The following is an 18,654-nucleotide window of genomic DNA, read 5'->3' as shown; positions in this document are numbered from 1 at the left end:
TGCAGGCAAAATAAGACATTACTTTATCTTATATATTCAGAAAAACAAACTATCTACGGTAAAATCGTCTGCGAGCACAATATAAGACAAAATAAGATCCGACTCGAAAAAACAACACGGTCATTTTTTGTAAGATGTAGTTAAGAAGAAACATGTGGACTAGTAGAAGTGCCAAAATGCTTATGTTTAGACAAAGTATCCTTAAAAAAACAAAAATATCGGATCCGACCCGTTTATTGTAGTGGCAAGGCGCTTCATTTTTAACATTTGAATTTTTTTACAAATTTAAAAAGTTGGCCCCACTGGCACCCATATATGTATGTATCATAGCCGTTATCAAAACCCATTTCAATTTCCCCACTATCTCACTCTCTCACCCCCAAAACGACATCCACCACAATTTCACACAATAAACCCTAGAATCTAAAAAACCCCAATTTTCCGATCTTGATTCAGTGTTATTGTTTAACCCAGGTAAAAATTGCATTAGCTTATACTTAATCTTTGTTTTTAATCTTCCGATATTGAATAACGTTTACTGTATATTTCAACCCCAGTTAGAAAGTTCACTACTTCATACTTAATTTTGTGTTGTTTTTGGCCTTCTGATCTTAAATCCATGTTATTGCTCAACCCCAGTTAGAAAGTTAACTCCTTTATGTTTAATTTTGTGTTGTATTTGGTCTTCTGATCTTGAATCATTGTTATAATCCAACCCCAGGTAAAAAGTTACTTAATTTATGTGTAATTTTTTTAGTCCTCCGATTTTTTTAGTAATTTTGTGCTGTTACTAGCTTTCCGATCTTGAATCAATCAATGTTATTGTTTAAACCCTGGAAAAAATTTATTACTTTGATGTATTTTGGTCATTATTAGGTTATGATTTAGAACAATGATAGTTAATTATTGTTTTTCAGGGTTTTAATTATCCATGGAGTATAAAAGGGGTATGACTTCAATGACTCCAGATCATAATGCAAAAGTGGGAGTTGGTATGACAGCTAATCCGTTGCCGTTTTTTACTCCGAGACCCGAACGTAGGCGTCCTGATTCTAGAAGTATCGATTGGGGATCAACTAGAAACGATAAAGATCGTGGTGAAGTTAATATTCAAGTTTTACTTAGATGCAGGTAAACGTTGCTGGGTAATTTTAACAATATATTCATATTATATTATTATTTCCTTTTCGGTTAATTTTTGAATTGGATGATACTGTCCTAATGGGATTTATTAAAAACATTAACTTTTGTTATTAAAAACAGTAACTTATAATATATTTCAAGTGTTGATAACTTTTATTGTGTTAATAGGCCCTTGAGTGAAGACGAACAAAAGTGTAATGTACCGAAAGTGATAACATGCAACGAACACAAAAGAGAAGTATCAATTTTACAGAATGTTGCTAACAAGCAAGTGGACAAGATCTTCACTTTTGACAAGGTATAAATTCTAATATTTCAGTTATATAAGACATATTAAACTTATATGAAGTATTATTTATTTATATTTATTTATTTATTTTTGTAGGTTTTTGGACCGAAAGCACAACAGAGATCAATATACGACCAAGCAATTTTTCCTATTGTAAATGAAGTTCTTGATGGCTTCAATTGCACCGTGTTTGCATATGGTCAAACTGGTACCGGTAAAACATACACTATGGAGGGAGGCATGAGAAATAAGGTAGTTTAGCAGCTAAACTTTTTTGCATAATAAATTAATTATTAATTATTTTATCTTGACTTGAGCTGAGTTTTTCACATTTAAATTCAAAATTGATACTTTTTTGAATATGCCTTATGACATAGTAATAATTCTCTTTAATTATATTGTAATTAACTGAATTTACTTGCATAAAAGGGCGGAGAATTACCGGCCGAGGCTGGCGTAATTCCGAGAGCAGTACGACAAATTTTCGATACATTAGAGGCTCAAAAAGCTGATTATAGCATGAAAGTTACGTTTTTGGAACTTTACAATGAAGAAATAGTCGACCTTCTTACAACCGAAGAGAACTCGAAATTATTCGATGAGAGGCCAAAGAAGCCCGTTTCGTTAATGGAAGACGGAAAAGGTTGTGTTTTTGTTAGAGGTTTGGAAGAAGAAGCTGTATACAGTGCAAATGACATTTATACCCTTTTAGAACGAGGTGCAGCTAAAAGACGTACAGCCGATACCTTATTAAACAAACACAGCAGGTACAGTTCTTTCGTTCCAGTTATACCTGGCAAACGGGTGGTGTTGGGTCGAAACAAGTCAAATGGGTCAGATGGGTCGGATCCATATGGATTGGGTCGGGTTGTGTTGGGTCGAAACAGGTCATACATTCATGTTTCAATTTTGTATTATGTTTATAATATTTATGTTTCAAACAATTATAATGTTTCATGTATTTATGTGTAATAAATGTATGTTAAATATATATAACTAAAAGTCAATGCTAGTCAACATCCGACTAGTCCCGACTCGATCGACTAGTCGGTAAATATATATATTACTAAAACTTAACACTATTTGGCCTAAACACATTGTGTAAAAAAATATTTTGAAACAATTAGTATATCATATATGATTTCCATAGTTACATGATATCTATATCTATATTATTCTAATATTTGTGATGAAATACTTTTAGGATGTTGTATGCGTTCAAAATACATTTTTGGGACTTCTGATGTGTTTGACCCGTTGACTCAGTAGAATAAAAATATAACTCAAACCGACCCATTCATTGTAAATGGGCCGAGTACCCTATTTTTTGCTAAGTATATATATATTTTTTGTCTTATGCAGTCGTTCTCATTCAGTCTTTACAATAACTGTACATGTCAAACAAGCAACTGTTGGTAGTGAAGAGCTTATTAAATATGGAAAGCTTAATCTTGTTGATTTGGCCGGGTCGGAAAACATTTCTCGCTCAGGTGCCCGAGATGTAAGAAAAAACAAAAAATTTAATATTTTATTTCAAGATTAGTTATTGATTTTATGTTTATTTTTATTTTTATTGGTATTGAAGAAAAATATTTATTATTATTATTATGTTATTTATTTTAGGGTCGAGCACGAGAAGCGGGGGAAATAAACAAGAGTTTGCTTACATTGGGCCGTGTCATTAATGCACTCGTTGAACATTCCGGTCACGTGCCTTACAGGTTAACGTTAATTATGTTTTTGTTAACTTCTTGTAGTAACCTAATTCGATCATTAAGCGTATTTGTAAAGGTAGATAGATGTGTAGGTAACAGGGTTTAAAGGGTCGGGTTGACCCACAATCACCTTTTTTGCCCATGCTATTTATAAGCAATCAACACCTTAATTATGATTTTTTTGATTTTCGATTACAATGATAATATTTTGTACAATAGTAACTTCTAAGTCTTCGAAAAAAGTAATCTCAGCGGTGGTATGCATTACAAAATAAACTTTGACATATTATTAACCAAGGTTGCAAAAGTCAGTATTTGGGGAGTCATCGGATGTTGACCAAGTTTGAGTTTGACCGAGTTCTGACTGATTTTGCGAGTAATCCCGAGTATTGGCCTGAGTCGTGACTGGATTTTGTCCCATTTTTCAAATAGTTTTGTGTTTTGGTAGAGTTTTGACTGAGTTTGACCAATTTTGACCGAGTACTCCCCGACTTGCAAAAACCGAGTACTTTACAACACTGCTATTAACATAACTTAAAAGGCCAATTTAACCATCCACAAATAGAGTGGGTCGGAATTGCCACCTTTACTTATTTGTCTTGTTATTGGTAACATTTTCCTATGTTTTTGTTGTACAGAGACAGTAAGCTAACGAGACTATTACGGGACTCACTTGGCGGGAAGACAAAAACGTGCATCATTGCAACGGTTTCTCCATCTGCACATTGTCTTGAAGAAACATTGAGCACTTTAGATTATGCACACCGTGCTAAAAACATTAAAAACAAGCCTGAGGTCAGCTTAATTACATATACATATACAGATAGATATAGATATACAGATAGATATAGATATATAAGTTACATCTATTTCAATCTATATATATTATATTATTACAGGCAAATCAGAAAATGTCGAAAGCAATACTGCTCAAAGATATGTATTTGGAAATTGAGAAAATGAAACAAGGTTTGATTCTTAATAGATCTTTATGTTATTACCACATAATTATAAATAATATGTAGTGTTGCTGCATATGAATCTTTATGTTATGATGTAAATAGATCTTCGAGCAGCTAGGGAAAAGAATGGTGTTTATATTCCCCATGAAAGATTTGCACAAGATGAAGCTGAAAAGAAGGTATTAACATTCTGCTCAATACACTTTCGTTATATGCATATTTTTTTCATTAGTGTAATAGTAGTAGTATATATAATAAGGAACTTAGTTTGAAGAATGAAGAAATTTTATTTGAAATTTAAGCAATCACTCATGATCATTCCTTTTTCACATATGTTTTATTTATATGAGGTTAACTTAATGATTTGCAATATCTTTGAAGATGAAGAATGAAAAGATAGAGCAACTGGAGATCGATCTAAACATTAGTGAAACGGTGAGTACAATTAGTTACTCTGTTCTGATAAAAATCATTTACTACAAATTTCTAACAAAAGCAAAAGTAATAGGTTTGTTTATAAGGTTATAAATTAAGCTGCTGGATGTGTGTAAAATTTGGGCTATTTTCGAAAACGATTAGTGTGTCAATTATGATGACAAATTTTATTTAAAGTATTTCGTTACCATTCTATTTTTTTTTTTTTTACACAAGTGTATGTAGGGATGTTTTTATCATTAAATATAAAACTTGAGCAAATTTCGACCCATTCAGCCCATTTTGATCAATTTTACAGTTTGTTTCTACGAGTATATCTTATATCTTATATTTCGCTCATTAGAGATCAAATCTAATCTGAACTGACATATTTTTTTTCTCAATCTGTTACTTATGTAACTTTTACGTAATTACTTGATGTATTACTGATTCAAAATTATGGGTTCTTTTTTTTTTTTGTAGGAAGTAAATAAATATCGCGCGCTCTATGAAAGTGAACAAGAAAAAAGGTTGAGTTTAGAGAGTGATCTTAAAGATTGCAAGGTATTATGCAAATACATCATGAAACCTTACTCTTAAACTTTATGATTAGTTTCTTCTTATACTTCGCGTTATATTTTTAGGAAAATTTGGACAATACTAACAAGGCATTGTTAGATATTCAAGAAAAATATATAGGATCCATGTTAGTGTTGAAGAAAAAAGAAATTTTCATCTCGAAACTTCTTGATTCAGGTGAAACATAATATTTGTGTTAACCCCTTTTTTTATTTTATAAATTAATATTAATAATAATTTTATAATATCAAAAAAGTCAACACATTCTGAAGTTTTTTTTTATTTTTTATTTTTATTTTTTATTTTGGTATCCTTGTTATACCAACAGAAAACTGTTTAGTTGATAAAGCGAAAGGTCTGCGAAACAAACTACAAGATGCATCGGAAAACGTGACAGAATTGTCTTCCCGAATTGGTATATGCTACTTTTTTATTTCAAGCTATCCTAATTTCTAAAAGAGGAAAGTTAGAACAATCAGACCCTGTTTGGACCTTCTATTTCAACCTGATACATGAATAGTCAGACCCGACCATTTTCAATCTCTATTAGCTACTAGTGTTGCAGAACTCGAAATTACTCGTCGAGTACTCGGTTTTTGCTACTTGAGTACTCGGTCAAACTTCGTCAAAGTTGGTCAAAACTCGTGATTACTCGTAAAATCGGTTAAAACTCAGGTTACTCGAAAAATTGGTCAAAGTCAAACTTGGTCAAAGTCAAACATGGTCAAATTGTATCAAATTTGGTCAAAACTCGTGATTACACTCGAAATTATCCGTAAAATCGGGAAAAAAGTTAGTCAATAATCGGTCAAATCCGGTCAAAGTCAAACTGCGTCAAATCTGGTCAAACTTGGTGAACTTGTGATTACTTGGAAAATCAGCCGAAACTTGAAATTACTCGGAGAATCGGTCAAAATTGGTCAAGAATTAGTCAAAAACCGTCAGAGTCAAACTTGGTCAACATCTGAGTACTTCCCGAGTTGCCGAGTATTTCCCAAAAAGTCCCGGCCGAGTACTCCCGAGTAGCGATTTTTGCAACCTTGAAACCTACTATTTTGCTCGGTAATAAAACTAACAAATAAGATATGATGTTTTGTAGATCATAAGAGCAAATTGGAAGCTGAAAACAACGATCTTCTTCTATCATTCGGTACTCAGCTCGATCACAACTTAAAAGACCTGCAACAAGTTGTTATCGGTTCAGTTTCACAACAACAACAACAAATGAAACGCATGGAAGAACACGTCTCTTTGTTTCTCGATAGTAAACTCGATGTAAAAAATTAATTCCTTAGTTATTCAATTATGCTTAAATGTTTTACAAATTAATTACTGATTTACGTTTTCGTTTATTATCCAGAAATCCCAAATCATGGAATTAAAGATCAAGAACATAACGGATACGTACATGTCAGGCATGACATCATTAAAGCATCTAGTTGATACGTTGAAATCGAAAGGTTCTTCTGACTTGGCTCATATAAAGTCCCGAATATCAGATCAAATAATGGCCGTCGAGAATGTACGTAATGTGTTTCATTAGAATGAATCTTTATGCACTGTTGTAAAAGTTGTCCGACACGTCGGTTTTGGGACTAGCCCGTCCCGACTCAACCAAAAACGCCATAAAAGTCAGTCAACGCTAAAAAGTCGGGCCCAAGTCGGTCAAAGTCAAAGATAAGTCAATAAATTTTAAAAATTTTAAAAATTAGATTTTGTCACAAATCTATATTTTGAAATATTTTGTAATATTTATATATGTTTGATGTTTGATTTATTTATTATTACGAAGTCAGCGTTGGTCAATGCCTGTTTGTCCCGAATCCACCGACTTGTCCTTACAAGGTCCCCACCTGCGAATTTTACAACCTTGTCTTTATATGTAAGATTCTATAACGAGGAACATAAAGTAACATTTGCTTATGTGATGTCATTTATTCTCGTTTGCATGCAGGTTTTTAAAGAAGCGTTAATGGAGGCTAAAAATGTCACGTGTGATATTCAGAACTCTATAGCTGAACAGAAGTATATGCTGGCTTTATCTGCTCAGCAATATGAAGAGGTGGGTCCCACTTACAAAATTCTAACAGAAAGCCAAAGATTATATCGTTTTAATAACGATCATTTCCAAATTCGAAGGGAATTATACTTTTATTTTTTTAAAAATATTTTTTGTTTGCTATTTGTATGATTATATAGGGACTACATCGAAATTTGGTGTTTGCACATGAAATCTCAAGGGCAACTATAGATTCATTCGACAACGTCAGAACACAAGCTACTAAAACCATGGCCGCTATTGAAGAGCATCACAAAACTAGATCTCTTCATCTAAAAGCATTCAAGAATAATTTCAAGGTCAATAAACTAAATTTTTAATAAAACATTCAATATTAATCTGTTTATGTAAAATATGTAATTTATAACGTCACGAAACTAAATCACCTAACAATCTTATTTTCTTCTTTCGCAGGAATATACAGCTAGACAAGAACAGCTGGCGATCAAGAACATTTCACAAATCTTAAGAAACTTGACAGCAAGACAAACCTCAATGGTAAGCTCGAAAACAGCTTTTGTTTATACATCTTCGGTAAATTAAGCATTGATCCCAATGTTGTAAAAGTCGTCTGAGTCGGCGAAAATGTCGGTTTGGGGACTAACCTGTTCTGTTTTGCCTAAAAGAACGCCTAAAAAGTTGGTCAATGCTAAAAACTCGGGTCAAAGTCGGGCTGAGCCAGGTCGAGTCGGTCAAAGTTAAAGATGGTTAATTTTAATATATTTATGTGTAACACACACACACACTCACATATATATGTATTTTTAAGTTATTTATTACTAAAAGTCAACAATGGCAATGCCCAACTCGTCCTCGAATCGACCGACTCGTTCCCGACTCACGACATTTACAAAAAAAAATTAAAAGGCGGTCGACGCGTCAATTTTGGGACTAATCAGTCCCGTTTCGAGCAAAAACGCCCAAAAAGGTGGTTAACTCTAAAAAGTCGGGTCAAAGTCGGCCTGAGTCGGGTCTGATAAAACAAAGTTGGTCAAAATTTGAATATTTTTTAAAATTAGGTTTTGTGTCTTATATCTATCTATATTTGATATATTTAAGTTCCATATGTTTGATATATTTATGTTCCATATGTTTGATATATTTATGTGTAATATATATATATGTTTAATTTATTTATTACTAAAAGTCAACGTTGGTCAACGTCCGACTCACGACTTTTACAACCTTGATTGATTCATAAACTGACTAATTTTATGATCAGGTTTCGGAGGCATCACAATTAATCGATAACATGAGTTCAAAAGATAACAGAACGCTCAATCAAGACATGTCTAACTTGCTGAAAGTCTCGGATAATGGAAAACTTGAAGTAAACGAATATATGGAAAAGACAAAAACCCATTTTACAGAAGACACGTTTATTTCGAACGAGAGTCGAGTAATTATGGAGAATTGCCTCGAGGAATGGTAAGAATTGTTATGGTAAAATATCATATAGTTAACTTAGTTTATAGAATACACTAATTGTTTTTACTTTTTTTACTTTCAGTACGAACAAAGTCGAGAAATCGTTAAAACACTGGGATACTACAAATTTTGCTATTTGTGGCGTTAACGAGAGCAACATGGTTGAGACGGAATCGTTTATAAGGTACTATATACGTTTTAAACACTTGTGATTATCATAAAATCTCTTTTTTTTTTTTACCAAGGTTGCATAAGTATCTACTTGAGGAGTACTCGGTTAGTCGGTTGGGACTTTTTTAGGGAGTACTCAGGAACTCGGTTAGTACTTGGATGTTGACCAAGTTTGACTTTGACCAAGCTTTGACCAATTTTGACTGACTTTCTGTCCAGTCTCGAGTTTTGCCCGACTTTTGACCGATTTTCCGAGTAATCCCGAGTTTTGACCAAGTTTGACCAGGTTTGACAGAGTACTCTCCTAGTAAATTTGCGTTCTGCAGCATTGATTTTTTTACATATTTGCGACACATTAATCATTTGTACAGTGAAATGGTTCACGTAAACAATGTCAAAAGTGAAGAGATTGATGCAGTACACATGTCGATGGATGCCAAATTTAAATCGGACGCTAATGAACTGAAATCATCTGTGAATGGTAAAATTTTCTTACTCTCATTGTAAAGTTCTCGTTCATTTTCTGAATTTATGACGTGACTATTTTTGTTAAATGTATAATGTGTAGATTCGTTGATGTTGGACCAAGAAATGAAAAAAGAATTCGACTCCATGTCAAAAGTATGTGTACATTACCTAACCTGCTTAGAAGACACGCACGGCGACAAAACGAAAAACGCGTTGAACCAAGTCGAGTGCCTCAAGAATGATTATCAGGTAGATTATTCTCGTTTTATAGATTCATTTAGAGGTTTTCAAACTCGGCCAAACTCGGTCAAGATTGATCAAAGTCAAACTTGGTAAAAAAACTAAATCGGGCCGAGTCGGTTCTCAAAGTTAGGTTAAAAATGTTATATGTTTAAAAATTAGATTTTGTGCCATATATCTATGTTTTGTTTGAAATTTTATGGCTGATATAATTTAATATTTATGTGTAATTAACTTTTAATATGGATAATTTGTAAAACAGGTTGATTGTGATTCTAGACCAGTAAAACACGAAATAGACTTGCCTAGCTTGACATCGATAGAGGCGATGCGAACACCATCATTTGCTGATGTCATAGCTGCAACAAACATTGGTTGTGAAAACAGACAAAAATGTGTCGAGAATGGAAGCGAAATTAAGAATCGTCAGCAACGACTAAGTTTGGGTTCTCCAAACAGAAGTCCTTTTGCAGATGTTAACTGATTTTTGAATACATTGAAGAGAGTTTTGAAAATATATATTATGATTATGTTATATGTTACTATGCAGTTGAATATTACTGAAGTCCAAAACCCAGTTTCATACTCATCTCTGATGAGCATTTTGAATGTTGTAATGAGTAGTGGCAATATATAAGGTTTTATTAACAATGAGTAGTGGCAATATATAAGGTTTTATTAACAAGTATTTTTTGTTTTAATAGTTGAACGGAATTAATAAATTTTTACTATTTTTTTTTATATATTTTTTATGTGTTATATAAAATTTTGAAGGTTAAGTGGCTAATACAAACAAAATTAAAATACCTAAAAAAACAAGCAAAAAGAGTAAATAGTAAGCTTGAACTTAGATTACAATGCCCATTTTTTTTTACTTATTTTCTTTTAAGCTTAATAAGCTTAATGAACTTGCTGGCCAACGTCATTTTACACCAAAAGGCCTACAAACGTCTATTAGTTAGTCCATCAAACAAATCAACGATCCAGATCAATCCACGCATACATCCAGATTCTAATCGTGCAGATGACCATCTCTGATTTTTTTTCTTTCAAAAAATAAATTAAAACTAGAGTTGTGGTCCGCGCGGTGCGGCGGAATTATGTAAATAATGATTTGTACGTATGTTTGAAAACATGTTTACATTATAGATAATTCATAAGATACTGCTAGTGACGTATTATGTTCAAAAGGGCTGATACAAATAAATCATTACTTCCTTTTAGCTGCTTACATATGACAAAGTTTGTATTATGTTCAAAGGGCTGCTGCATTCTTCAAAATTTGTTTGGTCTTCGATTGTTGCATTCTTCAAAAGTTGATTGGCTTAGATATGACGAATTTTGTACTGTAAACAATTAAAACTTGAATCACACCGAACGGTTGTTCTACACTACACGGAGCATTGGATATCATTAGCACTGCTGTTTAGAACAGTAAATGTAATGACTAATAGCAACAACTTGCTTAATTGATATATTCCCCAAGCTGACAACTTGAAAACTCCAAAGTACGACATATGAATATGTTAGGATTTGGTCTTTTGGGCTCAAATTTGCTCCAATCCTAATACAGTTTGCAATCTAAAAGTTCTTTGCTTATTACCTTATAATCATAGACCTGCATTTAAGCATTAATGACTTAAAGTCCTTCTAAATTCTATATACAGCTTATGATGTGATTTGAAGAAAGGCTGCTTGATTTTACAATTTATTAATAAGTTGATAGTTTGAATCTATGCTACAGGTAACAAATTTCAGTGACTACTAAATGCAATGACTAATAACCAAAACTCGCCAAGTTGATCAGTTTCCAAGCGGCCTCACCATTGACATCTCCAAAGTACTACATACTAATAAGTTAAAATTGATCTTTTGTGCTCAAACTTGCTCCAATGCTCCTAATACAGTTTGTAATCTAAAAGTGCTTTGCTTATTGTCTTAAAATAATTAACCTGCATTTTGGCGTTAATGACATTACATTGTTTTAAGTTGTATATCCTACCTATGTTGTAATTTGAAGAAAGGATGCCTAGTAACATATACCCATTATGACCACTACTTTGCAATCATAGTCAATTATATTTGATAATACTCAAGACGAACAACATAAAGACCAAAAAAAATTAATTCAACAACTTTACTTCGCTGCGGAGTACGTAATAAGATAAATTTTTCTTTACTAATAATGTAAGATTAAGATGTTAAAAGGTACCCAAAATAGAAGTTAATAAGCTGCATATATTAATGGACTATTATTCAAATGGATGGATAAAGTAAGATGAGTTGCTTACCTCAATTTATAAAGAGTGCGCGTTTTGCATTTGTGTGAGGTTCATCTTCACCTGTCTTTTGTGTGGTCGTGGCGTACACATGTGTTTGTGCAGTTTATCTATTATCGAAGTGTAAGAATACAATATTTGTTAAGCAATTCTATGTTAGCTTTACTTGGATGGTAGGTTATGTGGTTGGTACCTGTTTCTGTGTACTTTTGGCAGTTGCTATTTGCTATCTGCTATCCGGTATAGATTTTACGTGTTCATTCGATAGTGTCAAAGGTATGGCTTCGTTGTTGTACTTTTATTATTTTTGTTAATTTAATGAGTAGCAAATATTATGGTAAAATGTGAGATAAGAAAAAGCTTTCGATAAAATATTCACCTTATATTGACGATGTCGATTACTCTTATAGTTGAATGGGCTGCTACACCCGGCTTAACAATTCTTATTGATCCAATAATCTGAACGCAGCCCATGTGATCTGTTGATAAGAAATTTGGTGTAAATATTATTGATAAGTTTATTATTATTTGGTGTTATATATGAGTTGCTCACCAGTCGCAAATTGCTCTTTTGGTGTTCTTTCCTTTATATTATCGTGAGAGTTGAATTCAACGTAGTGTGCAGAGAATCTTGCTGGATCAATAGTTTCGAAGTTTCTAGCTTTTCCAAAACGTAAGGTCGTATTCCTGGGCTTCGGGTTCAAGCCAGAAGTCATTACCATTTGCTCCATTCTGTTTAGTACGGAGTACATTTTATTGATCAGTTTGTCTGAATAGTTACAATAATATCATAAAAGTTAGCATATGTAGTTAAAAACATCAACAAATTCCAAAAATAGCAGCATGAAAACTAAAATATATTACCTTCAAGGAAAAAGCTCATGAAAAACATATTACTTTCAGATTCAACCTGAAAAACAACAAACAATTAGGAAATTGTAAGGAAAATTACATATAAAGCCAACTCAGTATAATGATGAAGAAGTAAAAAAACAGCATTACTATTGCACACACAAAAAAAAAAAAAAAAAAACACACATAAATACCAAATATAAATGCCAACGCAAATAGAAAGAGTCTGAACGAAAATTTTTACAACTTAAGCTATAACATTATATACACATAGAGTGGCCTCCATAAAAATCAGTTAGTCACCCGAGTGTATACTTGAACCCCTAAAAAAAACTCTTTCAGACATTTTAACAAACACTTTGTGGGCACGACAACTTAGTTTTAATCCAACTATTTCAAACTCACTCAATATACTACACATACAGTGAACTACAGATAAATCAGTTAGTCATTATACATAAGTACAAATTCAAACAAAATAACATTAGTTTAGGATTTATTAAAAAAAGTTACACTATCATTACTTTTTTTTTTTTTTTTTCTTTTTCTGGCAGCTCTCATCATCACAATCAACAATAGAATTTAAAAAGATAAAAAATACAGCACTATACAAAGGAGTCAACCGATTAAGCGGAGTCAGAACATAGCATCAAAGAAACTGAGGTTGCGTCGATGATGACGGTGGTAGCAGTGGATAGCTAACAGTGGTTTTTGGGTGTGTGGCGGGTCCGTATTGGTTGTCGTTTACAGCGGTTAGTATGGATATAAATATAACTTATTATAATAATAAGCAAAAGTACACGAAAAACAAAAACCCTCGCTACGGCCTACGCTACTTGGATCTCGCCGTGATCACCTTCCGTAGATTTCTCACTGGAAAATTAGTTACCGGAGATAAAACGACCATCGGTAAAATTCGTTGCATGTTTAGAGATATATATAATCTGCGTTTTTCGTTCAATGTGTGTATAATATCCGTTTTTTGAGTTCAATGTGCTTATCAGTTTGTATAATGAGAGTTAGCAGTGTAATGTGAACGTTTGATCTGATATCTCTTAGGGTTTGACCTTGTTGTTGACTTAATGTTATGTTGTTTGCAGTATAAGAAGTAAAATGTAGGTTACAACCAACTAAGCTTCGCTTCAACGGTATCCCAACACCTTGTGTGTTGGGGCAAAGTTAGGTCATGGGTTCGACCCCGCTCGGCCCATCCTATTAATCAATCTGCCTGAAATATGGAGCTCCAGATTGACCTAGGAGGTTTCTTCCGGATCCAATCAGGATTTAAACCCAGTCCGCCTGCCCCTCGGGATGGTTTAAGATCAGGTTCCTGCAATGCGATTCGGGTTTCCTCCCGAAAGTGCGTATGTGACAAATGAGAGTATTCGATGCAGACTATTCCCTTTCAAAAAAAAAATGTAGGTTACATTTTGATGTTTAGAAAAAAAATTGATTACATTTTTGTAAATTTTGATTACATTTTTGTGGTGATTGGCTGAAGTTAACTTTTGATGACTTGTTAGTTATTACTTGTAAGACCCAAATATTTATTGTACATAATGTATTTATGGTGTACGATGCGTGTATGAAGTGTACGTGTTGCTTGCTCGAACGTCGAAGGAAACTGGACGTTGTCCGAAGTGACAAGGTGTGTACGTATCTTTTCAACCCCAAATAAAGTTTGAGTTGATGTTTCAAAGCCTTACCATTGGATAGAATATCTTATTACGTTTCCAACGATATTTGATTCATCGAAAACGGAGTTACGGTCGAAAAGTTATGGCCAAAACAAGTTGCTGAAACCTGTTTTGGGCTCGACCACAATTTCCAGTTATTTGGAGCGGCGCTCCACCTTCTGGCGCGGCGCGCCGATTGCTGCAGAGGCAATTTTCAGCCTTTTTAAAAGGTTTAAATGAGGGGTACTTTGGTCTTTTCAATTAGGGTCAGTTTGGGGTCATCGAAACTGATCTAGAGCTCCATTGGAGCTCATTTTCACTCATCAAACACTCTCATCAAACTCTAGAGTGAGAAACCCATTGTAAGTGAGAGAAAGCTCCATTTGGAGAAGAAGAAGTTTGATTCGGGTCAAGTCTCAAGTATTAAAGTTGTTCTACTCGTCAACGGCATCATTTTGGCGGTATTGGTAAGTTCAAACTCCGAACTTCATCTTTGTAATTTGATATTCAAGTTTAGGGTTTTGAACTAGTTAGTTATAAAACTCTTTTAGGAGGTGAAATGGGTAATTGTAACTAGTTATTGTTGAGGTTGGTGGGTTTAGGATTGGATGATGATATTGTTAGTTTGTAAACTAATTTTGTTGATGAAATCACTAGCTAACTTGGATTGTTAGTGATTTGGGGTGTAAGTTCACAAATTGGGTGTTTTGACTAGTTTTAGGTCAAAATGGATTTTTGTGTAAATGTTGGTCTAAATTGCATTTAAAGCCTAAAAGAGGTGTATTTAGGTATTTCGTGAACGCGGGAAATGGTCTCGTTAGTTTTGGACTTTCGAGTATCGTTAAAAGTGCAAAAAGGCGTAGATTGCACTTTATGTCAATTTGGGCGGGTCGTGAGTCCAAATGGGGGATTAGTTGATCAAACCTTGTGCAAAATGTATTAGTGGGACATAATCACTATTCGATTGTGATTATGAGTGGTTCGGGTGAGATTTGACTTAGTCAAAGTTGGTCAAGTGTATATAGTCGAAATTACACTTGTGATGTGTTAAGTCGAATAAGCTTAAGTTGTAGCTTATTTGCATGTGTGATTTGCGTAGGTGATATACGTGAAGTCGGTGGAAGGAGTTCAAGTTTGCGAGTTGCACTTCTTCAAGTAATCGAGGTGAGTGGAATATTTATACATGTATGTATGTGGTTTATTTACTCGTACGCGATGTGGGCCATTGGTGCCACATCGTGAGTAGTGGCGTTATATGATGGGATGGGAACTACAAGTTGGTAGTGTCTCGACAGGTTATTCACAAGTCGGTGATACCCTTGGGTGATTCACAAGTCGGTGACACCCTATAGTGTTCACAAGTCGGTGACACTTAGTGGCGCTTCACAAGTCGGTGATGTCACATGGCGTTCACAAGTCGGTGACCCATATGTATTGATGGGGGTTCACAAGTCGGTGATACCCTTGGGTGATTCACAAGTCGGTGACACCCTATAGTGTTCACAAGTCGGTGACACTTAGTGGCGCTTCACAAGTCGGTGATGTCACATGGCGTTCACAAGTCGGTGACCCATAGATATTGGTGGGTAGTTCACAAGTCGGTGACACCCTTTGATGAGTCACAAGTCGGTGACATCATACGAGTGAGACTCGACGTTATTGGTCGTCTACAAGTCGGTAGTGCCATAGCGGGGAACGGTTTGTTATATTTATGCATTATTGTGATTTAGTATATTATTGTGGCGATTTATATACTAACGTTGTTGCTAGTCGTATGTTTGGTGCTGCTAGCTCGTTTATGCATTTTGTTTGCATGGTATTGTAAGTGGATGCGTGTAGGTAAATTACATATGTATATGTATAAGTATTGCATTCACTAAGCGTTAGCTTACCCCCTCGTTGTTGACTTTTTTATAGATTGCATGGATGCGGAGGCTCGGGTAAGCGGGGACTAGTGGACTTGCGTAGTTGCTTTAGAAGGCTTGCTTTTGGATTGATTAGGATTGGGTAGCGTATCCCCAATCGCCATGCTCGGCCTTTATTTTGTATTACAAATCATGTGGTTTAAAACTTGTATTTTCGTACGAAAGTCGTAAAACGGCCGATGTGGGTCCGGTCCTCGTAAAACTTATTTTATGAATGGAACAAGTTAGTTTTTCATATATGAATATGTTGTGAATAGCGTTTTGTCTAAATACGTCGGGAAGTGGTCAAACATTTTAGCATTTCAAGACTTTTTGGACAGGCCACTTTGGCGCGCCGCGCAAGGTTATGGCGCGCCGCGCCACCTGCTGAACAAAGAAATTTTTTTTATTTTGGTAAATTTCACGTGGTCGATCGTATATCGGGTTGGGTTGTTACAAGTGGTATCAGAGCATGGTCTAAGAGATTTAGGTGACTTGAGATAGATGCCTAGACTTAGACTTTTGTGTGTGCTAAATTTGTTGCGGGACTTGTAGGATTACGGGTCGGAATGGGTTTAGTTAGTGCCTTATTTATAGGTTGACTAACATTTATATTAGTAATGCGGATATTATTAATATGCTATTGTGCTGTGATAATGATTCTTGTGTTATGTTTTATTTGTGTTTGCGTTTGCATATATCATCAAGAGAGGCGGTCGTTGTACTAACGAGTCGATACGACGTGTATGCGTAATAAGGACTTGCAAACCTTATTATGGGTGCAAATCGTGTCTAGCAAGTGATGTACGACGAGTGTTTAGCAAGATGGGGTGGTATTGTGTGTGTGCTTTATACGTTCGTGATCTAATCACTTTGCATTCCTTAGAATGGCAACGGGAAATGGGATCGAGACGAACGACGCTGAGTTTAATGCTAGAGTTACACGTATGTTAGGCGATTGTAGTAGTATTCGTATGTTAGAGCGTGTTCGCTTGCGTGTAGAAGTTGATGATCCATGAGGTTCGTCAGGTGGATGAAACCGCTGAGATCAAGTGTTTGATCTAGATGAATGTTGGTAATGGAGTCTACGGGACGCAACGTTAGGTGCCTCTTTCATACCTACTAGCGTGGTATTCGACTCCGATGGTGTTACGGTTACATTGAGCATAGGGTACCGGCAAGAAAACCCTTAGGTGTTTGAGTGGCGGTGTGAAAGTTACAAGCGATAGCAACTCGATGATTGCTAGAGTAATACCCGTACGGTTCGGTAAGTGCTTCGGTTGAAGTAGCAAAGGATAATCCGAAATCCTTCGTATGCTCAAGGTTGGAGCAAGGTTTGTTGACGTGCGTATTAAGAGATGCAAGACGGGTGAACCTCGTCTTTCTTTTAGGAGTTATGATAATGCGATTGGCTCATTAGTTGTCGGATTAGTGGTCACTCTTTCCGTGAGAGTGAGCATGTGTTTATCGTAGGGAGCTATTGTTGGAGACGAATTCGTGAGAATTCGAGGACTATGACCAATGAGGATATTGGTAGTGTATGTTGATGAGTGGCCATTCCATGGGATGCTATTATTTCGACGATGTGTTTACAGAACGGAGTTCTAGGTGGGGGAGTTTATACTCTCGCACGAAGGTATTCTAGTGTGATGTAGTGACTAGCTAGGTCGAGTTAGTCCATTGCAGTTTGACTAACCGAGTCGGGTTAATCAATTTGATGTTAGGTATTGACCGAATGCGTTTGACTAACCAAGTTGGGTTAATCATTTGTCGTTAGAAGTTTGACCGAGGCGGGTTAAACAAGCGAGTTTGACTAACCGAGTCGGGTTAATCAATTAGATGTTAGGTGTTGACCGAGGCGGGTTAACCAAGCGAGTTTGACTAACCGAGTCGGGTTAATCAACTAGATGTTAGGTGTTGACCGAGGCGGGTTAACCAAGTGAGTTTGACTAACCGGGTCGGGTTAATCAATTAGATGATAGGCATTGACCGAGTCGGGTTGACCTAGGGTATTTGACTAACCGAGTCGGGTTAATCAATTTGATGTTAGGTATTGACCGAATGCGTTTGACTAACCAAGTTGGGTTAATCATTTGTCGTTAGAAGTTTGACCGAGGCGGGTTAAACAAGCGAGTTTGACTAACCGAGTCGGGTTAATCAATTAGATGTTAGGTGTTGACCGAGGCGGGTTAACCAAGCGAGTTTGACTAACCGAGTCGGGTTAATCAACTAGATGTTAGGTGTTGACCGAGGCGAGTTAACCAAGTGAGTTTGACTAACCGGGTCAGGTTAATCAATTAGATGATAGGCATTGACCGAGTCGGGTTGACCTAGGGTATTTGACTAACCGAGTCGGGTTGACCTAGGGTATTTGACTAACCGAGTCGGGTTAATCAATTTTATGTTAGGTATTGACCGAATGCGTTTGACTAACCAAGTTGGGTTAATCATTTGTCGTTAGAAGTTTGACCGAGG

The 18,654-nt window shown here is 35.3% G+C and overlaps 2 protein-coding genes across 7 annotated transcripts; one reads left to right on the top strand and one right to left on the bottom strand.

Annotated features, from left to right (window-relative positions):
• The first annotated feature begins 361 nt into the window (after positions 1-361).
• LOC139876547 (kinesin-like protein KIN-5B) lies at positions 362-10,101 on the top strand. Its single transcript, XM_071863881.1, has 24 exons — positions 362-474; positions 918-1,131; positions 1,312-1,441; positions 1,529-1,684; positions 1,862-2,199; positions 2,795-2,933; positions 3,056-3,153; positions 3,786-3,942; positions 4,047-4,116; positions 4,212-4,288; positions 4,491-4,544; positions 5,007-5,087; positions 5,168-5,279; positions 5,431-5,517; positions 6,202-6,377; positions 6,463-6,624; positions 7,057-7,164; positions 7,302-7,460; positions 7,576-7,659; positions 8,384-8,589; positions 8,672-8,773; positions 9,132-9,241; positions 9,329-9,477; positions 9,731-10,101. The coding sequence occupies exons 2-24, from the start codon at positions 932-934 to the stop codon at positions 9,950-9,952; spliced, it is 3,177 nt and encodes a 1,058-aa protein (XP_071719982.1). The 5' UTR covers positions 362-474; positions 918-931; the 3' UTR covers positions 9,953-10,101.
• A 445-nt stretch (positions 10,102-10,546) lies between these two features.
• On the bottom strand, positions 10,547-12,729 carry LOC139877541 (uncharacterized). 6 transcript variants are annotated; one of them, XR_011768650.1, is made up of 5 exons: positions 12,612-12,729; positions 12,301-12,516; positions 11,941-12,226; positions 11,760-11,857; positions 10,547-10,859 (listed from the first exon to the last, which is right to left on the bottom strand). XR_011768650.1 is itself a non-coding variant. In XM_071864976.1 (4 exons), exons 1-4 carry the CDS (start codon positions 12,637-12,639, stop codon positions 11,854-11,856), a joined length of 348 nt encoding a protein of 115 aa, XP_071721077.1. In that variant the 5' UTR covers positions 12,640-12,729; the 3' UTR covers positions 10,547-11,853. The 6 variants fall into 6 exon arrangements, 1 of the variants encoding a protein (XP_071721077.1); XR_011768649.1 differs by having other exon boundaries at positions 10,547-11,857; positions 11,941-12,042; positions 12,127-12,226; XR_011768646.1 differs by having other exon boundaries at positions 12,127-12,226.
• Between the last annotated feature and the right edge of the window lie 5,925 nt (positions 12,730-18,654).

Source organism: Rutidosis leptorrhynchoides, chromosome 11 (assembly GCF_046630445.1).
Source record: "Rutidosis leptorrhynchoides isolate AG116_Rl617_1_P2 chromosome 11, CSIRO_AGI_Rlap_v1, whole genome shotgun sequence".
NCBI classification, from domain to species: Eukaryota; Viridiplantae; Streptophyta; class Magnoliopsida; order Asterales; family Asteraceae; genus Rutidosis; species Rutidosis leptorrhynchoides.
The sequence above is the reverse complement of the archived record's forward strand: the minus strand, read 5'-3'. Positions and strand labels throughout refer to the sequence as shown.

Coding starts and splice junctions, on each gene's coding strand:
- LOC139876547 (XM_071863881.1), top strand. CDS start 932: ATGGAGTATAAAAGGGGTATGACTTCAATGACTCCAGATCATAATGCA. Junction 7,165..7,301: donor CTGCTCAGCAATATGAAGAG/GTGGGTCCCACT, acceptor ATGATTATATAG/GGACTACATCGAAATTTGGT. Junction 9,478..9,730: donor GCCTCAAGAATGATTATCAG/GTAGATTATTCT, acceptor TTTGTAAAACAG/GTTGATTGTGATTCTAGACC.
- LOC139877541 (XM_071864976.1), bottom strand. CDS start 12,639: ATGTTTTTCATGAGCTTTTTCCTTGAAG. Junction 12,517..12,611: donor CATGAGCTTTTTCCTTGAAG/GTAATATATTTT, acceptor GTAACTATTCAG/ACAAACTGATCAATAAAATG. Junction 12,227..12,300: donor AAAAGAGCAATTTGCGACTG/GTGAGCAACTCA, acceptor TCTTATCAACAG/ATCACATGGGCTGCGTTCAG.